At 42.4% G+C, this 19,117-nt stretch overlaps 1 protein-coding gene across 1 annotated transcript in view; it reads right to left on the minus strand.

Annotated features, from left to right (window-relative positions):
* The window catches only part of rpap1 (RNA polymerase II associated protein 1), a 21,244-nt gene continuing 2,127 nt past the window's right edge, over positions 1-19,117 (minus strand). The window contains exons 5-27 of the mRNA XM_061843407.1: positions 18,622-18,811; positions 17,142-17,309; positions 16,798-17,016; positions 11,259-11,374; positions 11,074-11,172; positions 10,151-10,252; positions 9,907-10,074; positions 9,651-9,827; positions 9,249-9,383; positions 9,004-9,174; positions 8,774-8,931; positions 8,462-8,632; positions 7,605-7,813; positions 7,120-7,225; positions 6,811-7,006; positions 6,291-6,437; positions 6,000-6,142; positions 4,827-5,259; positions 4,628-4,746; positions 4,114-4,345; positions 3,845-4,021; positions 1,974-2,030; positions 1-784 (exon numbers count right to left, since the gene is read on the minus strand). Of these exons, the coding sequence (XP_061699391.1) occupies positions 629-784; positions 1,974-2,030; positions 3,845-4,021; positions 4,114-4,345; positions 4,628-4,746; positions 4,827-5,259; positions 6,000-6,142; positions 6,291-6,437; positions 6,811-7,006; positions 7,120-7,225; positions 7,605-7,813; positions 8,462-8,632; positions 8,774-8,931; positions 9,004-9,174; positions 9,249-9,383; positions 9,651-9,827; positions 9,907-10,074; positions 10,151-10,252; positions 11,074-11,172; positions 11,259-11,374; positions 16,798-17,016; positions 17,142-17,309; positions 18,622-18,811 (3,849 nt within the window). The 3' untranslated portion in view covers positions 1-628. The remainder of the gene's footprint in view (positions 785-1,973; positions 2,031-3,844; positions 4,022-4,113; positions 4,346-4,627; positions 4,747-4,826; positions 5,260-5,999; positions 6,143-6,290; positions 6,438-6,810; positions 7,007-7,119; positions 7,226-7,604; positions 7,814-8,461; positions 8,633-8,773; positions 8,932-9,003; positions 9,175-9,248; positions 9,384-9,650; positions 9,828-9,906; positions 10,075-10,150; positions 10,253-11,073; positions 11,173-11,258; positions 11,375-16,797; positions 17,017-17,141; positions 17,310-18,621; positions 18,812-19,117) is intronic.

Raw genomic sequence — 19,117 nt, forward strand, 5'->3', positions numbered from 1 at the left:
TTGAGCTTACATTGCAATTTTTAACCACAGTAATTTGTAGTCTACAAGCCACAACTTTTTTCACACGCTAGGGTTAGCGCGGCACTAGCATTAGCACCACTGGTTATAAGCCTCGGTACACAGAAAGAGTTTAACGCTTGCGCGGCGCTGGCGTTAAACTCTTTCTGTGTACCGAGTCTTATAACCAGGTGCGCTCTGTAGGCCGGGAATTACGGTACTGGTATACAAAACAAACATTTTACAGATATAAGACTATAGCTCCAACATACTGTTTTCAGGTGCCATGCACTGTGTTCTGTAAAAAAAAAAAAAAAAAATGTCACGCAACTAAGTCAAGCACAAACATCAAAGTGCATCAAAATGTACAATTCTATTGCCATCTCCTGAATCGCATCACCAAGAGCCATCCATGAACTGTCAAAGGAGCAGTTAGGCAGAATGTACAATACTGGAAACAAATTCAATTATTCATTGAGATGGTAAGAAGTGCAAGAGTTCGTGACTTTCTCTGTAAATGTTATGACTGGGACAAAATCACAGCAAGCGGCATTAGATGCCAAAGCCCATCCTCGATTTGAAGTCATTTTGGGGGGAGGAATCACTTCTGTCGCTGTTCTCCTTTCCCTCTTCACCTCTCCTGCACTTCACCGCAGCCACCCTTCTGTGGGCCCATGATGGTCTCCAGATACTTTGCTCTTATGGAAGGCAACTCATTGTACATGTCAAACCCCAATTGACAGTCCTGTTTGGGCAGGCGGAACAGCAGCAAGTGCTTCTTTAATACCTGCGTTTTAAAGAAAGGAAAAAAAAAGAGCGGCAGAAGTGAAGAGCAAAGCAAATTGTACCAGTTTAAGCAAACAAAAGAGCACAACTGTGTGTTTTCTCATTTACTAAATAAAAGCAGGCCTGTGAATTTCAGAAGAGCAAGTACCGTAATTCCCGGCCTACAGAGCGCACCTGGTTATAAGCCTCATTTGTAAAGGAAACACCGTTTGGTACATAAGTGCCACATTTTCCGCTCGAGTGCCCCCATGCAGCCGTTAGAAAAAATGCACAAATTAGCTGCATCACCACATTAACCGCACGGTTGAAAGCATGTGAAAAAAGTCGCAGTTTATAGGCTGGAAATTATGGTAAATATTGTGTTCAAATAAACTGCTCAACTTCAGAATAATATTCTGTAAAAATAACAAAATTCAGATCATCATGTTTTGTTCATAAAGGTAGAAGTAAAATCATGTATTGCAAAAAATGCATACTACATATATAAAAGAGTTTTCCAGAATTCTGGGGCCAACTTTGGATGTGCGCTTTATTCACGGGCGTGGCATTATACACGAGAAATTACAGGACTAGCTCCAGATTTTGTTGATTGCTATGATAGCTCCACCACGGTCTTCATGGTATTCTGAGCCACATTCGGCATTAGCATGAGAAAAAACCCAAATGATTTCATTCTGAGTGTGAGAAGTGGATATTACCTGTGCTGGAGTTCCTTATTGTTTTTGTATTTTCACTGAAGAATGGGGGGAGACCAAAACAAAAAATGCCCAGTGGGCCAGATTAAAGGCTGTGGCCACCAGGCCATATTTTGCTAATCTCTGGTTTGAACTGAACCCGCGAGGTACACTGAGGTGTTGTATGAAGGCAGGCACAGACAGCAATTTGAACTCATAGGTTTTTGGTACTTCCATTTTAGAGATCATACTCTGCTATCATAACTGAAAGACAGGGAATCAACCTCGCCACATTACCCAAATTTCTCCAAACAGTGACTGTTGCAGGGAGAATAAGAAATAGAAAGAAATGAAAACACTCTTCCAAGGAGTGTATCATAAAGAGGATAGTGGGGAAAAAAAACCCTGAGATGTGATGCAAGAAGCAATGAGAGTTGCTCGAGATCAATACCTCAGAGCGTGTGTGCAAGCGAAGAGGGGTATGAAAAGTGTGATTATACGCAGAAAAAAAAGTACCTCATCTGTCATGTAGTAGATTTTTCTCATCATGTTGTGTCGTGCCGCTTCAAGCTCCTGGGAAGGATGAAGGGAAATAAGATCAAAAGGCTCCTGTTTTGTGCACTGCATGCCTCAAGTGTTTTTCATAATCTCTCCATCTGCACACAGCAATGATGGCAGCCTCGGCACTATAAAATGTAATCTGGAAACGTAGTACTAAGTGTGGTACCCCCAGAACTTCACCTGCGACCCAAGTGAGGATAACCAATATGAAAGAAAGATGATTGGATGAATGGATGTTAGGGGATTTGTTCAAGCAACCTATTAAACTACCTAAACACAAAAACACAAAACCTAAAATGGACTGACCACAAAATAGCTGACATAATGACAAAGCGGAACAGTAGGATTGGGTTTTGCACATACTTGGTTATACAAAATAGAGCAAGATATCCTGTCACAATCTTCACAAAATGTGTATAATTTACGATAAAAAAATCAAAGCGGCGCCACATGCACTGCCACCCATTTAATGCAGTGATAAGCCTGCAGTCTAAACCATCTGTCCGCTAAATCTTTGCACATGTGTAGTACATAGCCTGAACACAGTAAGTGTGGGTCCGCAATCCAGAAAGAACTAGAGTACACACGTACTGATAATCGAGACTAATTTGAATATTTTAACAAAAAAGACTAAACGAGTTCAGTTTCTAGAACTGTAAATTTTCTTGTGTGTGGTGTGGTGTGTTGTGTTGGTCATCTATAACACGATAAGAGCAGCAAGAACATCCACCCATCCATCCATTTTCTTTGCCGCTTATCCTCACGAGGGTCGCGGGAGTGCTGGAGCCTATCCTAGTTGTCAACGGGCAGGAGGCGGGGTACACCCTGAACTGGTTGTCAGCCAATCGCAGGGCACATCGAGACAAACAGCCGCACTCACAATCACACTTTGGGACAATTTAGAGTGTCCATTTAATGCTGCATGTTTTTGGGATGTGGGACGAAACTGGAGTTCCCGGAGAAAACTAACGCAGGCACAGGGAGAACACGCAAACTCCACACAGGCAGGGCCAGGATCGAACCCGGGTCCTCAGAACTAAGGCCAACGCTTTACCAGCTGACCCACCGTGGCGCCCAGCAAGAACATATATGGCTTTTTTTTCTTTTTAAGGTCATCTCTGTCCTTTTAAAACTTAGTTAAGATGTTACAAATTGTTTCATGTGAACATCCATATATTGTGGTTTGATATTTGCTAATTCACATATTTTTGGGGAAACCTACCCTTTGTCATTCTGTCAAAACTCACCCATTGATGGTTTGACTCAGGCCAAAGCATCAAAAGTACGTTTTGCTTTGGTGTCATCTGGCGACATATACAAAATATCTACCCATGCAATTTCGGTACTGCTTATCTTCACTGGGGTTGTGAGCGTGCTGGAGCCTATCCCAGCTATCTTCGGGTGACATGTTGAAGTGATTTGAAGAGTTTAGACATAAATAGTGATTGTCATCACTTTGTGACACCTATAAGCTAAGCTATGTGTGTGTGTGCGTGGAAAGTGTCAGGCGGGCCACAGCCTTACAACCCCAACAAGCCTGCCCTGCAAAGGACTGGCAACCAGTTTACGGTGTAGTTTGCCTTACGCCCAAAGTCAGCTGCGAACGGCTCCAGTACCCCCCGACACTAAACAGATTAGTGGCTATGGAGAATGGATGGATGGATACATAAAACAGCCTGATTTGATCATACAGCGGTCTCTTTGAGTTACAAATCTGCGATCACTATCCCAATTTCAAAACACTTGCAAGACTTGTCTTTGTCTTTTCTAAAATCAAATATGTGCTGTCACCAAGCCGTTTAAATTTTGGTTTGATGGTAACATACCTGCGCCGCAGCATCCTGAGAGAAGACAAAAGCGTTGACATGAGCCAGAGCAACCACATAAAGGATGGGAGACCAGGAAGGCTTCACACTCCCGGTAACGAGAGAGCGGAAGTAGAGGCGTACAAGAGGAAGGGAGTCTTCTGGAGGAGAAGTGAACCGCTCCAAGGGGATGCCAAGCTTCCATTATCGGAGTGCAACAAGAAAAAGTTATTCAAGAAGCATTCAATAACGAACATAGATTGCAAAGGTCAAACAATAAGGCTAGTCACCTGATCTGGGGTGACCCCCAATGACCTCAAAATGCCCACGTGTTCCCCAAACACGGCCAGCCTCATGGTGGCGTTGTACTTCCTCTGCAGGGGCAACAGAATCCAGCAGCCAAACAGGTGGTCCCCGAAGGACACAGACTCATACTGAGCCAGAAGAGCACAATACAAATCATGGAAGGAGGCCAGACCTGGAGGGGGGATGTTGAGGTCTAGAGATTCCAGTTTGGATGGCCTGGACGCATGAAAAGTGTGGTTGAACAAGGTATTTGTCATTTTTCTTTAGAGGGGATAAATTTGTCAGAATTTGTCAAATAGTGACCAATGAGTAATTGGTAATAATCGTAATAATCTGTATATCTTGTGCTATGGGAAGGTGTATTCTTTTGGCGCAACATAAACTCATTCATCATGTGCTATTCGTAATATTGAAATGCTGTATTTGGCAACATCGTAAATCATGGACTCCCTGTATAAAGAAATACATTGTACTTAAATACAGTCGTTCAAATGAAACCTAGATAGTAGCCGGAACAGAGCCCAGGTCAGTTTCTGAACTGGTCTCTCCAGGAACAAATCGCTAGAACACAGGAACACGCAGGACAGCCGGGCCAGCTTTGCAACTGGAGGGATTACCTAAGAAAAATCAAATACATGTTTTAAGGAATATGTCGGCCTTGAAAAAAATAAATAAGGGAAAGAAGAGGTCTATGTACCTTGAGGGCTTCCTCCCTCCAGACCTCCAGCACCACTAACCACTGCAAACATTGTGTGACTGCCAGCAGAGCTCCCTGGGGGAGTTCCTCCACAGAGATCCCTCCGCCACCAGACACCCCGGTTTTCTCATACAGGCTGACGAGTGGAAGGAAAGGCCAGTCCGACGGAAGGGTGGGTCCGGTCAGTTCTGGGAGGAGGTGGGATTTGATCCAGGGGTTTCGGGCGAGGAGGGCGTCCTGGGACACCAGCACGGACGATTCCAGGTGGGCGAAGTGAGTGAGGAAGCAGCCCCGGATGGAGGGCAGGTTGGCGGACGCTTCTCTCAGGAGAGCTCCCACGGTTTGTAGTGAAGGAGAGGTGTGATGCCTCCTTTCCTCCTGGAGCTTCAGTTCCCCAAGCTCGATGACCTCTGGACCGCCGCTGTAGCCCTCACTAAAAAAAAGTATTAGTTGGAAGTTGTTGTTTAGATGGAATTAGAATGTTTCATGTTGTAGACATTGTTACACAGGTAATAATATGCTGATTTAGCGTCATTTCCGTCATGTAAACTTTCTACCATGTTTCACAGTGTAATTAATTTCAGAGGTCATGAGATGAGTCATGGGAGAGGAATTACAAAATCAATCGGGTTCACTAATTTGGTTTTGTCTTGGATGCTTGCCATTACTTTGCTGAAAATCACAACATTACAAAGTTTTGATTATAAAACCATGTGAGAGGTTTAAACATAATTGCTAGTGCTGTAAACAAGTGTGACCTGTTATATCTGACTTAGTTTCAAAAAGAGGAAAAAGAAGTTAGGAGCAACTGGCAAATTTCAGTGTGTCACATTTTCAAAGACTCGTTACACATAAGTGAATCAACTAACCAGAAAGCGGTCTACTTAATATGGCACCAGTCTCAAGCGGCACTCAAATCAAAAGTGTGATTCAACTTTTTTGTTTTTAAATTGATCATCTGCTGGTTTGATGAAATTTTGAATACATGGGGTTTAATCTAATTTTCAAAATTACATTATATTTATGTGCCCCATTTTGCATGGAGTACCTCAAGAAAGTCTTTATAGAGGGCATTGTGTAACAAATACCGGAAATATCAAAAGCAAGATTTAGGGCTCTTTTGGTTAAATGTAAACAAAAATGAAAATAAAGGCAAAACTTTTTAAAACTCACGATATGAAGTCTTTGCTAAAGATGATGGTTGAGAGCAAGTCATGAGCAAGGTGCTCGCTACCAGGCAATAACCACGGGAGAAGAACGAGTGCCACCTGGTGGTAGAGCGAGGCATGCTTTACCACTTGTGGCTCAATGGAAACCTAAACAGAAAACAGCTTGATGATATGACATACAGTTTTCAAATATCAGGTGTATTTGCACACAGAATGGGAACTTTAACCAGCTCAAATGTGTCATAATAGAGAATTTTTTTTGAGTTTCACACTCAAACTAACTGTATGAACCTACCGATCGATATGCCAAGCGCAACAGCAGGTAGATGAGGTGGTGTTCGTGACGGAGGAGCCAGGACCAGGTATGAGACAGGGTGGGAGTGGCCTTACTGATGCTTTGCATGTAACCAATCACAGGTTCTGATGCAAGGAGGCCAGTGAACTAGAGGAGATGTGTTGCGACTGGATTAAGTCAAATATAAACACAATAGACAAGCAAACTAAATAAATCAACAATGAGTTATAGCTAGACTACTCTAATATATATAAGTTTTAATCATCTATAATTTCTGCGAACAAAATACAGGACTCCACCATTATGACCTATGGTGTATCTACGTTATGAACATCACACAATTAACTATTTTTGTGTAGTGTACAAATATGTCGTCATGCATCACAGAAAAGCATGCTCATTTACATTCGTCCGTAATGGATTTCTTTTGAATGTTTTGTATTTATAAGATATTTTCCCATACAAATATTTACCAAATGCAATGACTTTACAGTGATTGCAGATCTTGTAAATGACTAACCTTGAATGTGAGGCCTTTGTGGATGCCCGTGATAGTTTCCAAGAGGAGTGTCAGGCTTGTGAGAAGAGGGAAAGGAGAGGAGGAAGACATCAAACCTGGACGGTCCCTCCATCCCGGGCAGGCCAAACCAGGGAGGCTGGGAGAGATGTCTGGACCCGTATGACTAGACAGGACATTACATACTACTGAGAAGGACCTGGTAAATAGAAAAAAAAAAAAAAAGAAGAAGGATTTTTTTTTTTTTAAAAAGTTTACTGTGAGAACAATAATTATATGGCAATTATGGGCTTCACTCCAACTAAAAAATACTTGAGGTTCTTTATCAGGTCTTGCACAACATCATGGGACAGCAGGGGAACAAGAACCTCAGTTGTCAGTTCCTCTAGTTCATGAAGAACTTCCACTGGCTGAAACACTTCTGAGAAAAAGAGAAATATACATAGTATAATATAAAGCAAAAAAATATTTGATCTAAACTTCCGTGGTGCATTGCTGAAGTATGCCGCAACATCTTCAAAAGCTATCAGCTAGCAAAGCCACTCATAAGAGACAATGGATGGAATGATAAATTGACTGCACTTATACAGCGCTTTATCAACACTATCACAGTCCCCAAAGCGCTTTACAAAACCTCACAGTTACCCACTCACACACACATACATAGTTATAGGCGACTGCTGCCATGCACACTGGGAGCAAATTAGGGTTTCGTGTCTTGCTCAAGGGCACTTTGACATAAGGATAGTTGTAGTCGGGATTTGAACAAAACACAGTCACAGCTGACCAATAATAACAGCAGAAGAGAACCTGTTTGGAGATCTGGTGGTAGAAGGCCTCAAAGTAGATCAGGTAAGCTGGCAGTAGTGACAGACTGCTCTGTCTCAGTAGCGGACTATCAAGACCCTTCGTAAAACTCTTCAAATGACCCAACAGTGATGCCGGCAATCCTATGACGTGACCCCATGACACAGGAGGAGGAGGAGGACATTCATCCCCTAAAGAACTTGAAAAGAGAACACAAAGACCAAAGATCCAATAAACAAAAAAAGATCGAGCACGAAATAAATTGCTGTGGTTTGTTACAAGGCCTGCAAGTGAGTAACATGAACATTGTGCGGAAGATTTGCGAATGCTGAATTTGTTCACATTCATAGCTTTCATTTAATGATATAAAAAGATGCTGATGTGACGCACTTTCACAAAGCTATTGCAACTTCACTTTTTACTTATGGACTGTATTACTTTCAGTCATACAATGAAGAAAATGTAGAATATAACGTTGACTGCAAGTGTGCATGTAACTGTTAAAGACTTTAGGAATGTTTTTTTTTGTCATTTGTGAGGTTAGAACATTTAAAATATATATATCTTACATTAGGGTTAATCATTCATCATTCAAGATCATTTACATTCATGAATAGTGGTTACTTCTGCATAATATTGTATTGTATATTACAGTTACGGTAGCACTCAAGTCTGCATTTTATTTCAGGAATATTATGATATTCTGTGGCGCACTGAACAATATTCTAGTCATTTCATTTTGTAGTTGCTATTTTGGCTCAGTCATCATCATGAATCAGATACAACCTCTGAGAAATATGCTGTTGATGACCTGTTATCCAAGTATTTTCTTTTTTTTTTTTTTTACCTGACCATGCCAGCCTGCAGTTCCTGGTGGCAACCTGCAGTATGTGTGACCTGAGTAAGCAGAGCAAGCAGAGCCAAAACCCTCTGAAGTTGCAAAAGCCGCAGAGGGTCAGAGGGAGCCAGCATTCTACGAACAGACTGTAATGCCATCAGTAAGGCTGGATACAACTCTCTGTGGAACAGCACCAATCACAGAATAGGACACTGAGTCATTACAGTGCGATTAGATTAGGCCAAATCAAGTACTGTATTTATGTACTTGGTAACCAAACATGCTCTCTTTGGCAGTAAAGATCTTCAAAATCATACGTACATGTACAAGTCGCAGGCCTGGCCATAGCCAGCTGCCACAGCCCACATCCTGTAGGCTTCTGTGGTAATTCTGATGGTTTCATGTGGCTCCAACAGAAGCTCACTGGGCTCAGCACTGAGCAGACGAGACAGACGCTCCCTCACACCCACAGAGTTCAGCTGTTGAAAAGAACAACAAAATTTACTGAAGCACATTAAACATATGTAATCCGAGTTTGCAAACACACTTACCAGTCTGGCACATGCGTGTCTGCCAGAAGTAGCCAAAACCCTTAAGAGCTTCATGGCGCAAGCAAGGGGGAGTCCATAAACAGACTGAGGGAGGGAAATAGAAGACACTGTCCAGGAAGTGGGAAGGAACTCCGACATCACCGTCTCCATCAAGCGAGGACAGTCCAACACCTAAGAGAGCATGTCCAAATTAAGATCTCACGAGAGGAATAAAGACTATTAATAAGATGATACTGGGTGGCTACCTTAGTAGCAGATGAGGAGGAGTGTCTGGCGATACGGGTCAGGATCTCTAGAATATCCTGAACAACCCGAGGAGAGGGCCGGACAACCTCAAGGACGTAACGTAATCTGGGGAGAAGTTTCATTCTCAAGAGACCCTGAAACAAAAAACATGAAGATCAGAAAAAATACGCAGACAAGTATGTTATTAATTTGATTCTTACCTAAACAGTGACAGTTTATATTAATTTTGACTGATATGTCACATAAATGCACAAATCATAAAAAACAACATTGAAGTTTGGGGTTTTCTCAATGGCAGCTTGACAGTGCCCAGAAAAAGAAATGGCATCTCTCCAGGATGTCATATTTTTGGACCACTTGAACGTAAGAGGCAATGCTTTTAGATACAATGCTAAAATCACCTTAACGACATCCTGCCTTGCAACGTCATGATCAGTCTTCCTCTCCTCCCTCTCCTTGACAGTCTCTTTTAAAGTTTCATCCAGCCCTTCGTCATCGTCCTCATCTTCCTCCTGAGATGGCATCAGGGGGAATGCGGCATGACCATGAAACCAGTGGAAGGTTAGGTCCAAACACTCCTGACAAACAAGAAGCAAATCTTTGTGTAAATGTTTGTCCATCAAATTAGCTGTTCTGCTTGGGTTACTACAGTCTTACTTCATCCTCTGTGCACACCATAAGTGCTCTGAGTGCATGCACGGCGGCGGCCATCACTCCCTCCACACCATCATCCAGCGCAAAACGAAGCAGGAAGACAAGACCGGCATCGAGCAGAGTGGCTAGTACACTACCTGTCAGGGTTGAATGATAGTCCCCGGCACGGGCCTGTGTGATGTGCAAATACATGAGTAATGCGTAAATACACCATTGACGGGCCTGAGAGGAGTGCATGTTTGTGTACCTTTGCGAGGATATTGCCGAGGGTGCTGAGGGACAAACTCCTCTGTTGGATGAGCTGACTGCGAGACAGGAGGAAAAGCTCCTGTAGGGAGTAACCTGCACGCTGGTATGACAAAAACAAAAATACAGAATGAGTCACCTCAGGAGTGAATAGCAAAGGTGGGTCATAACCAGTGCTGCCACAGATACCTTGAAAAGTCACTGAGTTACTTTACTGATAATTAAATTTCACTTGGAAACGCGTGACCAGCATCAAATTCGGTCAGACAGCAGATAATGTAAGGAGATACACTGCAAGAACTGAAATAGTAATGCTCAGTTGTGGACCGCAGTACGTCACAATGAGAGATCTTAGATCTTGGGTTTTGGGGGGGTTCAGGTCCCTGAGCTTCCTCCCACATGCAAAATATGAAGACCAAATTGTATAACGTTGAAAATTCAAGCGTGAATATTTTTTTTCCCCAATATGTGGGCTGTCATTAACTAAGTTGCTCAAAGTTAAAACCGGATTGTCTCTAGCTCAGCCGAGACCCTAATGAGAACTACTGGCATAGAAAATAGATGCATGAAAACTATACAAACCACGGCAATACTGTTAACATAATAATTTTTGGACACCAAACAAAGCTGATTATCATCTCTAAAAGGCATTTTGAGCCAATGTAAAGTTTTTGAACAGATTCACATATGAGATTACACCTACACCTCCAGGTGAAATTGAATCGTAACTGTATTTTGCAAGTGTACCTAACTTTCTGTGTTGTTAGTACAGTATATACAACGGTTTGTAATATTTAATAGATAAAGTGAATGCAAAAAAAGGAATAAATAAGGTAGCATGCTGTGGGTATAAAGATGAAATAACACTGTAAAGATGTGTATAAACTGATAGATGAGTCAGAAGAGCATCCATCACTTAAATACCTCAGGCTCCTCTCCATGGTGATGCAGCCCCAAGTGGGCAGGCAAATCCTCCGTGGGAGGGATTAAATTTCCGTTAAAATCAAAACGAGCCTGCATCGCCTAAACAACAACAAAACAGAATGTCTTTTCTCAGGATATCATCATGTTCAACTGGAATTTATTCTAACAGATAGATGCTCACCAACCTGTTTTGTTTGAGTTTTTCTGGGTGCAGGCATGTCCCCCATCCACTCCAGCTTCTCAGGCTCCAGTTTATCCATGTGCACCCATTCCTTCTGAGGCTTCACTGGAATATTATTCTCTAATCAAACAAAAGAACAACAAATGTCATCTATTATAGCTGATTTGCGATTTTGCCTTATCACAAAAATGTAAGTTATTTATTAACTAAAGACAGGTAGCAACTGCTCATTAATGTGAGCCTACTGACAAATGATGGACTTAATGGCTCAGTAAAATGGAATTGTTCAGTTGAACTCCAGTACAAGAACCTCTTAATTTTAGCCATGAGCAACATTTTCATCAGTGCTAAGTGTAACTACAATGCAAAGAGTGCGGAGACTGACTTTCCAGCTAATCGAACAAAGTAAAGCCAGTGTTTAGCTTTATGCATGGAATTCGGCCATGCAGCAGAATCAGCCCACTTAAGTTTTCCCATCATGGCATGGATGCTTGGAAAGAGAATGAGCTGAAAAGCAAAATAACCAAGAGAGGGGAAGATTAAGGAAAACCTGCAAATATTTCAGGAATTTATAACAATAAATCTGTAATCCACAGCTATTTTTTTGTTTAAAAAAAAAAAACAGGTCATTTTTTCCTCAAGCCTCTACAAGAGTAGATGGGGAAAAAAAACCTGTCATCATATCAGGTTCTGATATACCTTGTCATCCATCCATCCATTTTCTTTGCCACTTATCCTCACGAGGGTCGCTGGAGTCCTGGAGCCTATTCTAGCTGTCAACGGGCAGGAGGCAGGGTACACCCTGAACTGGTTGCCAGCCAATCGTAGGGCACATCGAGACAAACAGCCGCACTCACAATCACACCTAGGGGCAATTTAGAGTGTCCAATTAATGTTGCATGCTTTTGGAATGTGGGAGGAAACCGGAGTGGCCAGAGGAAACCCACGCAGGCACGGGGAGAACATGCAAACTCCACTGAGGCAGGTCCGGGATTGAACCCGGGACCTCAGAACTGTGAGGCCAACGCTTTACCAGCTGATGCACCGTGCCGCCTTACCTTGTCATATTTTTCACTATTTTCTATTTATTTTTTTATATTTATCGACTCTACTAAACATTTCCACGCTGAATAACTTGGTTGCACTCTAAAATGACACTGCAGAAATTATGAATTTGACCTAAAAATGGGGATGCATATGGATACTGCAGAACGACTGTGTCTGAGAAATGAGAAAACATGCGTGGTTGGAAGAAGTATTTAACCTATACAGACAACTGGTTAACACATCTGCCTCTCAGTTCTGAGGATAAGGTTTAAATCCATCCTCCCCGATGTGCAGTTTGAATGTTTTCCCCGTGTATACGTGGGTTTTCTCCGGACACTCCAGTGTCCTGTGATATACCAAAAACATGCACAGTAGATTAGTTGTAAACTTGAAACTTTGCCTGTAGGAGTGAATGGTTGTTAGGTTTATATGTGCCCTGCAACTGATTGGCACTGCTAACCTGCAGGGCGTCGGTGGAAATTCAGCTACTGTGGGTCGAAGTAAAAAAAGAAGGAGGAAACCGGATCCATCGTCAGAAGAAAAAGAGGAATGCACAGAGCCTACAACTGAGTGTAGGGACTTTGAATGTTGGGACTATGACAGGAAAAGCTCAGGAGTTGGTTGACATGATGATTAGGAGAAAGGTTGATATTCTGTGCATCCAAGAGAGCAGGTGGAAAGGTAGTAAGGCTTGAAGTTTAGGAGCGGGGTTTAAATTATTCTACCACGGAGTAAATGGGAAGAGAAATGGAGTAGGGGTTATTTTAAAGGAAGAGCTAGCTAAGAATGTCTTGGAGGTGAAAAGAGTATCAGATTGAGTGATGAGACTAAAATTTGAAATTGAGGGTGTTATGTATAATGTGGTTAGCGGCTATGCCCCACAGGTAGGATGTGACCTAGAGTTGAAAGAGAAATTCTGGAAGGAACTAGATGAAGTAGTTCTGAGCATCCCAGACAGCGAAAGAGTTGTGATTGGTGCAGATTGTAATGGACATATTGGTAAAGGAAACAGGGGCGATGAAGAAGTGATGGGAAAGTATGGCATCCAGGAAAGTAACTTTGAGGGACAGATGGCGGTGGACTTTGCAAAAAGGATGGAGATGGCTGTAGTGAACACTTATTTCCAGAAGAGGGAGGAACATATAGTGACATACAAGAGCGGAGGAAGAAGCACGCAGGTGTATTATATTTTGTGCAAACGATGTAATCTGAAGGAGATTACTGACTGTAAAGTAGTGGTAGGGGAGAGTGTAGCTCGACAGCACAGGATGGTGATGTGTAGGGTGACTCTGGTGGTGGGTAGGAAGATTAAGAAGACAAAGGTAGAGCAGAGAACCATGTGGTGGAAGCGTAGAAAGGAAGAATGTTGTGCGGCCTTTCGGAAAGAGGTGAGACAGGCTCTCGAGGGACAGCAGAAGCTCCCAGAAGACTGGACTACGACAGCCAAGGTAATCAGAGAGACAGGCAGGAGAGTACTTGGTGTGTCTTTTGGTAGGAAAGGGGAGAAGAAGACTTGGTGGTGGAACCCCAAAATACAGGGAGTCATACAAGGAAAGAGATTAGCGAAGAAGAAGTGCGACACTGAGAGGACTGAGGAGAGGCGAAAGGAGTACATCGAGATGCGACGTAGGGCAAAGGTAGAGTTGGCAAAGGCTAAACAAGAGGCATATGAAGACATGTACACCAGGTTGGACACGAAAGAAGGAGAAAAGGATCTCTACAGGTTGGCCAGACAGAGGGATAGAGATGGGAAGGATGTGCAGCAGGTAAGGGTGATTAAGGATAGAGATGGAAATGTGTTGACTGGTGCCAGTAGTGTGCTAAATAGATGGAAAGAATACTTTGAGGAGTTGATGAATGAAGAAAATGAGAGAGAAGGAAGAGTTGATGAGGCAAGTGTGAAGGACCAGGAAGTGCCAATGATTACTAAGGGGGAAGTCAGAAAGGCACTACAAAGGATGAAAAATGCAAAGGCAGTTGGTCCTGATGACATACCGGTAGAGGTATGGAAGCAATTTGGAGATATGGCTGTGGAGTTTTTGGCCAACTTATTCAACAGAATACTAGCGGACAAAAAGATGCCTGAAGAATGGAGGAAAAGTGTTCTAGTTCCCATTTTTAAGAACAAAGGGGATGTTCAGAGCTCTGGGAACTATAGAGGAATAAAGTTGATGAGCCACACAATGAAGTTATGGGAAAGAGTAGTGGAGGCTAGACTCAGGACAGAAGTAAGTATCTGCGAGCAACAGTATGGTTTTATGCCTAGAAAGAGTACCACAGATGCATTATTTGCCTTGAGGATGCTCGTGGAAAAGTACAGAGAAGGTCAGAAGGAGCTACATTGTGTCTTTGTGGATCTAGAGAAAGCCTATGACAGAGTACCAAGAGAGGAACTCTGGTACTGCATGCGTAAGTCTGGTGTGGCAGAGAAGTATGTTAAAATAGTACAGGACATGTATGATGGCAGCAGAACAATGGTGAGGTGTGCCTTAGGTGTGACAGAAGAATTTAAGGTGGAGGTGGGACTGCATCAGGGATCAGCTCTGAGCCCCTTCCTGTTTGCAGTGGTAATGGATAGGCTGACAGAGGAGGTTAGACTGGAATCCCCTTGGACCATGATGTTCGCAGATGATATTGTCATATGCAGTGAAAGCAGGGAGCATGCAGAGGAACAATTGGAAAGATGGAGACATGCACTGGAAAGGAGAGGAATGAAGATTAGCCGAAGTAAAACAGAATATATGTGCGTGAATAAGAAAAGTGGAGGGGGAAGAGTGAGGCTACAGGGAGAAGAGATAGCGAGGGTGGACGACTTCAAATATTTAGGGTCAACAATCCAGAGCAATGGTGAGTGTGGTAAGGAAGTGAAGAAACGGGTCCAAGCAGGTTGGAACAGCTGGCGAAAGGTGTCTGGTGTGTTACGTGACAGAAAAGTCTCTGCTAGGATGAAGGGCAAAATTTATAAAACAATGGTGAGGCCGGCCATGATGTACGGATTAGAGACGGTGGCACTGAAGAAACAACACAAAGCAGAACTCAAGGTAGCAAAAATGAAGATGTTGAGGTTCTCACTCGGAGTGAGCAGGTTGGATAGGATTAGAAATGAGCTCATTAGAGGGACAGCCAAAGTTGGATGTTTTGGAGACAAGATTCGAGAGAGAAGAATTCGATGGTTTGGACATGTTCAGAGGCGAGTGAGTGAGTACGTTGGTGGTAGAAGGGTGCTGAGGATGGAGCTGCCAGGCAAAAGAGCGAGAGGAAGACCAAAGAGAAGTTTGATGGATGTTGTGAGGAAGGACATGAGGACAGTGGGTGTTAGAGAGGAGGATGCACGAGATAGGCTGAGATGGCAAAAGATGACACGCTGTGGCGACCCCTAACGGGACAAGTTGAAAGGAAAAGAAGAAGAAGAAGAACTGACTGGTGACCAGTTCAGGGTGCCCCGCCTCTTGCCCAGAGATAACTCAGATACCTGCCAGAACACCTGTGGCCCCAGTGAGGAGGTGCGATACGGAAAATGAATGGATGGATGGATGGAGTGGAATTCTTCTTATGGCCGGCAGAGGACGACTCTACCAATTTTAAAAGCGTGCCTCATTCAACCTCATGCCATCTTGAGACCTTGAATTTTCTTTTTACACCACAATGAATATCACAATTACAATGAATCTTTAGATAATTAAATATGTTATGTCATTATTTGTATTCCAAATTAACAAACACCTGCCCAATAAAACTATATAGAGTAAATATTTTTATCCAGACATAATTTTCTGCAGCCCTTGTCCTCACTAAGGTCACAGGTGAGCTTAGGCCAACTGACAATGTGCAAGAAACAGGGTACACCCTGAACTGGTCGCCAGCCAGTTAAAGGGCACAGATAGACAAACAACCATTCACAGTTACATTGATACCTATTGACAATATCAGTCCTCTTATGAATCATTATTTGGAATGTACAAAGTCATAGTGCAGTACCCTAAAGAGTCCACATATGTATGGGAAGAACACACAAACTCCACACAGGAAGGCCGAAGCCAAGGCTACTACATTCATCAACAAAAATATTTTGGAGTTAAAACATTGCTAACAAAGTTAAATATCTACCTATTGCTAGAGCTGATCAATTTGCTACGTTTTCATCTTGAGATGGATGTGCTCTTTCATTTTGTGGCACAACATCGTGATTTAGTAACTTGACTGTGGCTACAGCCACGACATTGAGACAATTAATGGGTCAGACAATGTCAGGAATAAAGATGGAGAAAGCTGGCCGGCATCTAATTGAATGTAGTATTTTCTCAAAAGAGTGGGACGGAGTCCAGTGTCTCATCTGGCGTTCCAAGAATTAAGACTGATTAAAAGATTTCTCAAGATCAGCAATTTTTACAAAGTGAAGTGCGATATTAATATGACTTGAGTGCATTGGATCTCCACCAGCTAAACACAACCGAGAAGGTAAAAGCCAGTGATAAGGTTAGTTTTTAAAATCATACCAATCGTGGTGGATGGGCACAACATTTCCTTTTCTTCCTCCTCCTCCTCTTTCATCTCCACTTCTTTGGGATTTGGAAAAGGCGCAGCGCCATTGTTGCAGGCTGAACTGAGTTGAACACTTTCCTTGATGCTTTTGCCCTCCGGGTCTTCGCGTGAGGAGGGAGAAGCCGAGGCGCTCTGAGCTCTGCGGGATCGAACAAACTCCACCAGCCTTGGATCTGGCATGCAGAAATAATTGTTTTGAACAAGGGAACCAACATAATGGAAAAAAGAAAAGGCTTGTATGCACTGGCTTCGTTAGAGATCATGTCATGTCACACCAGCGACGGATGCAAATGCCTACCGAGCTGAGATAAGAGCCTCTCCTGTTCCTCCAGTATTTCAGACTGGGACATTGCCAGGATCCTCTCCTGGTTTTCCCCGTGGATCCTCCTGGTCTCCTCTGAGCTATCTGCACACCCGAGTCCTTCACCAGAAACAAGTCTTGAACTTGACTGTGGAGATGTCGCTGCTGAGGAAGAAAATCATGCATGAGCTACTTGAAGGATTTCAAAGTGTATTGCATTTTGTTGTACAGTACAGTAAAGCCTCGGTTTTCGAACGTCCCCGTTTTTTAACAAATTGGTTTTCGAACGAAAATTTGGCTTTTTTTTTTTTTTCTTCTGTTTTCGAACAAAAATCGGTACTCAAACGCCCCCACAAAACCCGGAAATAACATATTGCACGCGGCCAGACCAGCTGACCCACGACACGCTTTGTTGTGAATTACCACGACGCCGAAAAAAAAAAAAGGAAATAATATAATAAACGTGGCGCAAGCAGTCGACCCACCAACGACATGTTTTGTTATTGTCAATTCAAACGCCCCCCGGAAAAAACGTTTGCACTTTTGTTAATAAAAAAAAAGTTTACAAGGCTGGGGGCCGAGTCGCTACAGACGAACCGATGCATTCGCAGCCTGGCGTACTCTACTACTAGAGCTTATATTTTAAGCAAAAAAACAAATATATTTCTTAAATTATTTTATTATATAAAGTATTTAAACTATACATGTATTTCTACTATGCAGTTTATTATCAGGAAAAGCTAAAAAAAATGCTTTAAAAAGCCCAATTTTTTTAGGCTTGGAACGCATTATTTCTTTTTCCAGTCATTGTAATTGGAAACATCGATTTGGTTTTCGAACATATCACTTCTCGAACCGTTTTCTGGAATGGATTGTGGTCGAGAACCGAGGCATCACTGTATTAGAAGAACTGGGAGGCACATTTTTAATATCTTAAATATTACATAATTAAAAAGCATTTGAAAAGACGATTAAAATACAGTACTACTTGATACAAAGCCAATCATAATGCATATTTTAAAAAACACACGTTCACATACGTATGGCCAATTTAGAGCCTTTGATTAAACTAGAACTAGTTTTTGGACTCTGCGCGGACACGTGACTATCCAGATAAAACTCAGAAGAACAGAATATGCTAAACCAGATTTGAACTCGCAACCTCAGAACTGTCAGCCATGTGGGCTAGCCACTCACCCACTGTGCCATGCTCGTCTGGTTTTCAAATCCCCAGTTCTTTGTTGAAATGTCTGTGGCTTTTGCCAGGTACACAGTAATTGTCCAGCATGCAACAGCACTTTTTTTTTTTTTTTTTGGACGTCCGCTTTACAGATACAACATCTAATGTGCAGATGTTGATTTGCTGCAGTAAAGATGTTTCCCACTAATAATGGTGGTATTAGTTTTACTTATGGTAATTCCAGACAAAATGTAGTATTTGAAAACATAATATTTTCGAGTAAGGACGACTACTTACGGTTTCTGGTGTGATAAGGCATATCTATTTCCATAGGCCTCTGAGGAGGAAGCTTCTGCTCCATGGGTTTGTGTTTCTGTGTAGCCCGAGATGCATAGTGTAATTGAGGCTTTCCCTCTTTCAGTCTCTGAGCCGCAATCTGTTGAGCAAAAATGCTCTTTTTCCCACCCGCAGCAGTCAGAGGCACCTGCTTAACAGGGTGAGAGATGTGCACATTTAGGGCTCTTTTTTTTTTTTTAACTGGTGATTATATATGTCTAGATAGGCCAAGTGATTATTATCGTGTGAACATTCACACGTTCAGTTTTTTATCTCTTCTATCAATTCATCAATTTTCTATGGTATCGCTGACTTTGGGCAAGAGGCAGCGTACACCCGAGACTGGTCACCAGCTAGTGGTGCAAATGATTTTACCACTCACCATTTAGAATTTCTTCCAATTTAAAGAACACTATTAATGGTAAATAAGGCTTCATTTTAATTACAATTTAGTACA

Source organism: Syngnathoides biaculeatus, chromosome 15 (assembly GCF_019802595.1).
Source record: "Syngnathoides biaculeatus isolate LvHL_M chromosome 15, ASM1980259v1, whole genome shotgun sequence".
Classification (NCBI taxonomy): domain Eukaryota; kingdom Metazoa; phylum Chordata; class Actinopteri; order Syngnathiformes; family Syngnathidae; genus Syngnathoides; species Syngnathoides biaculeatus.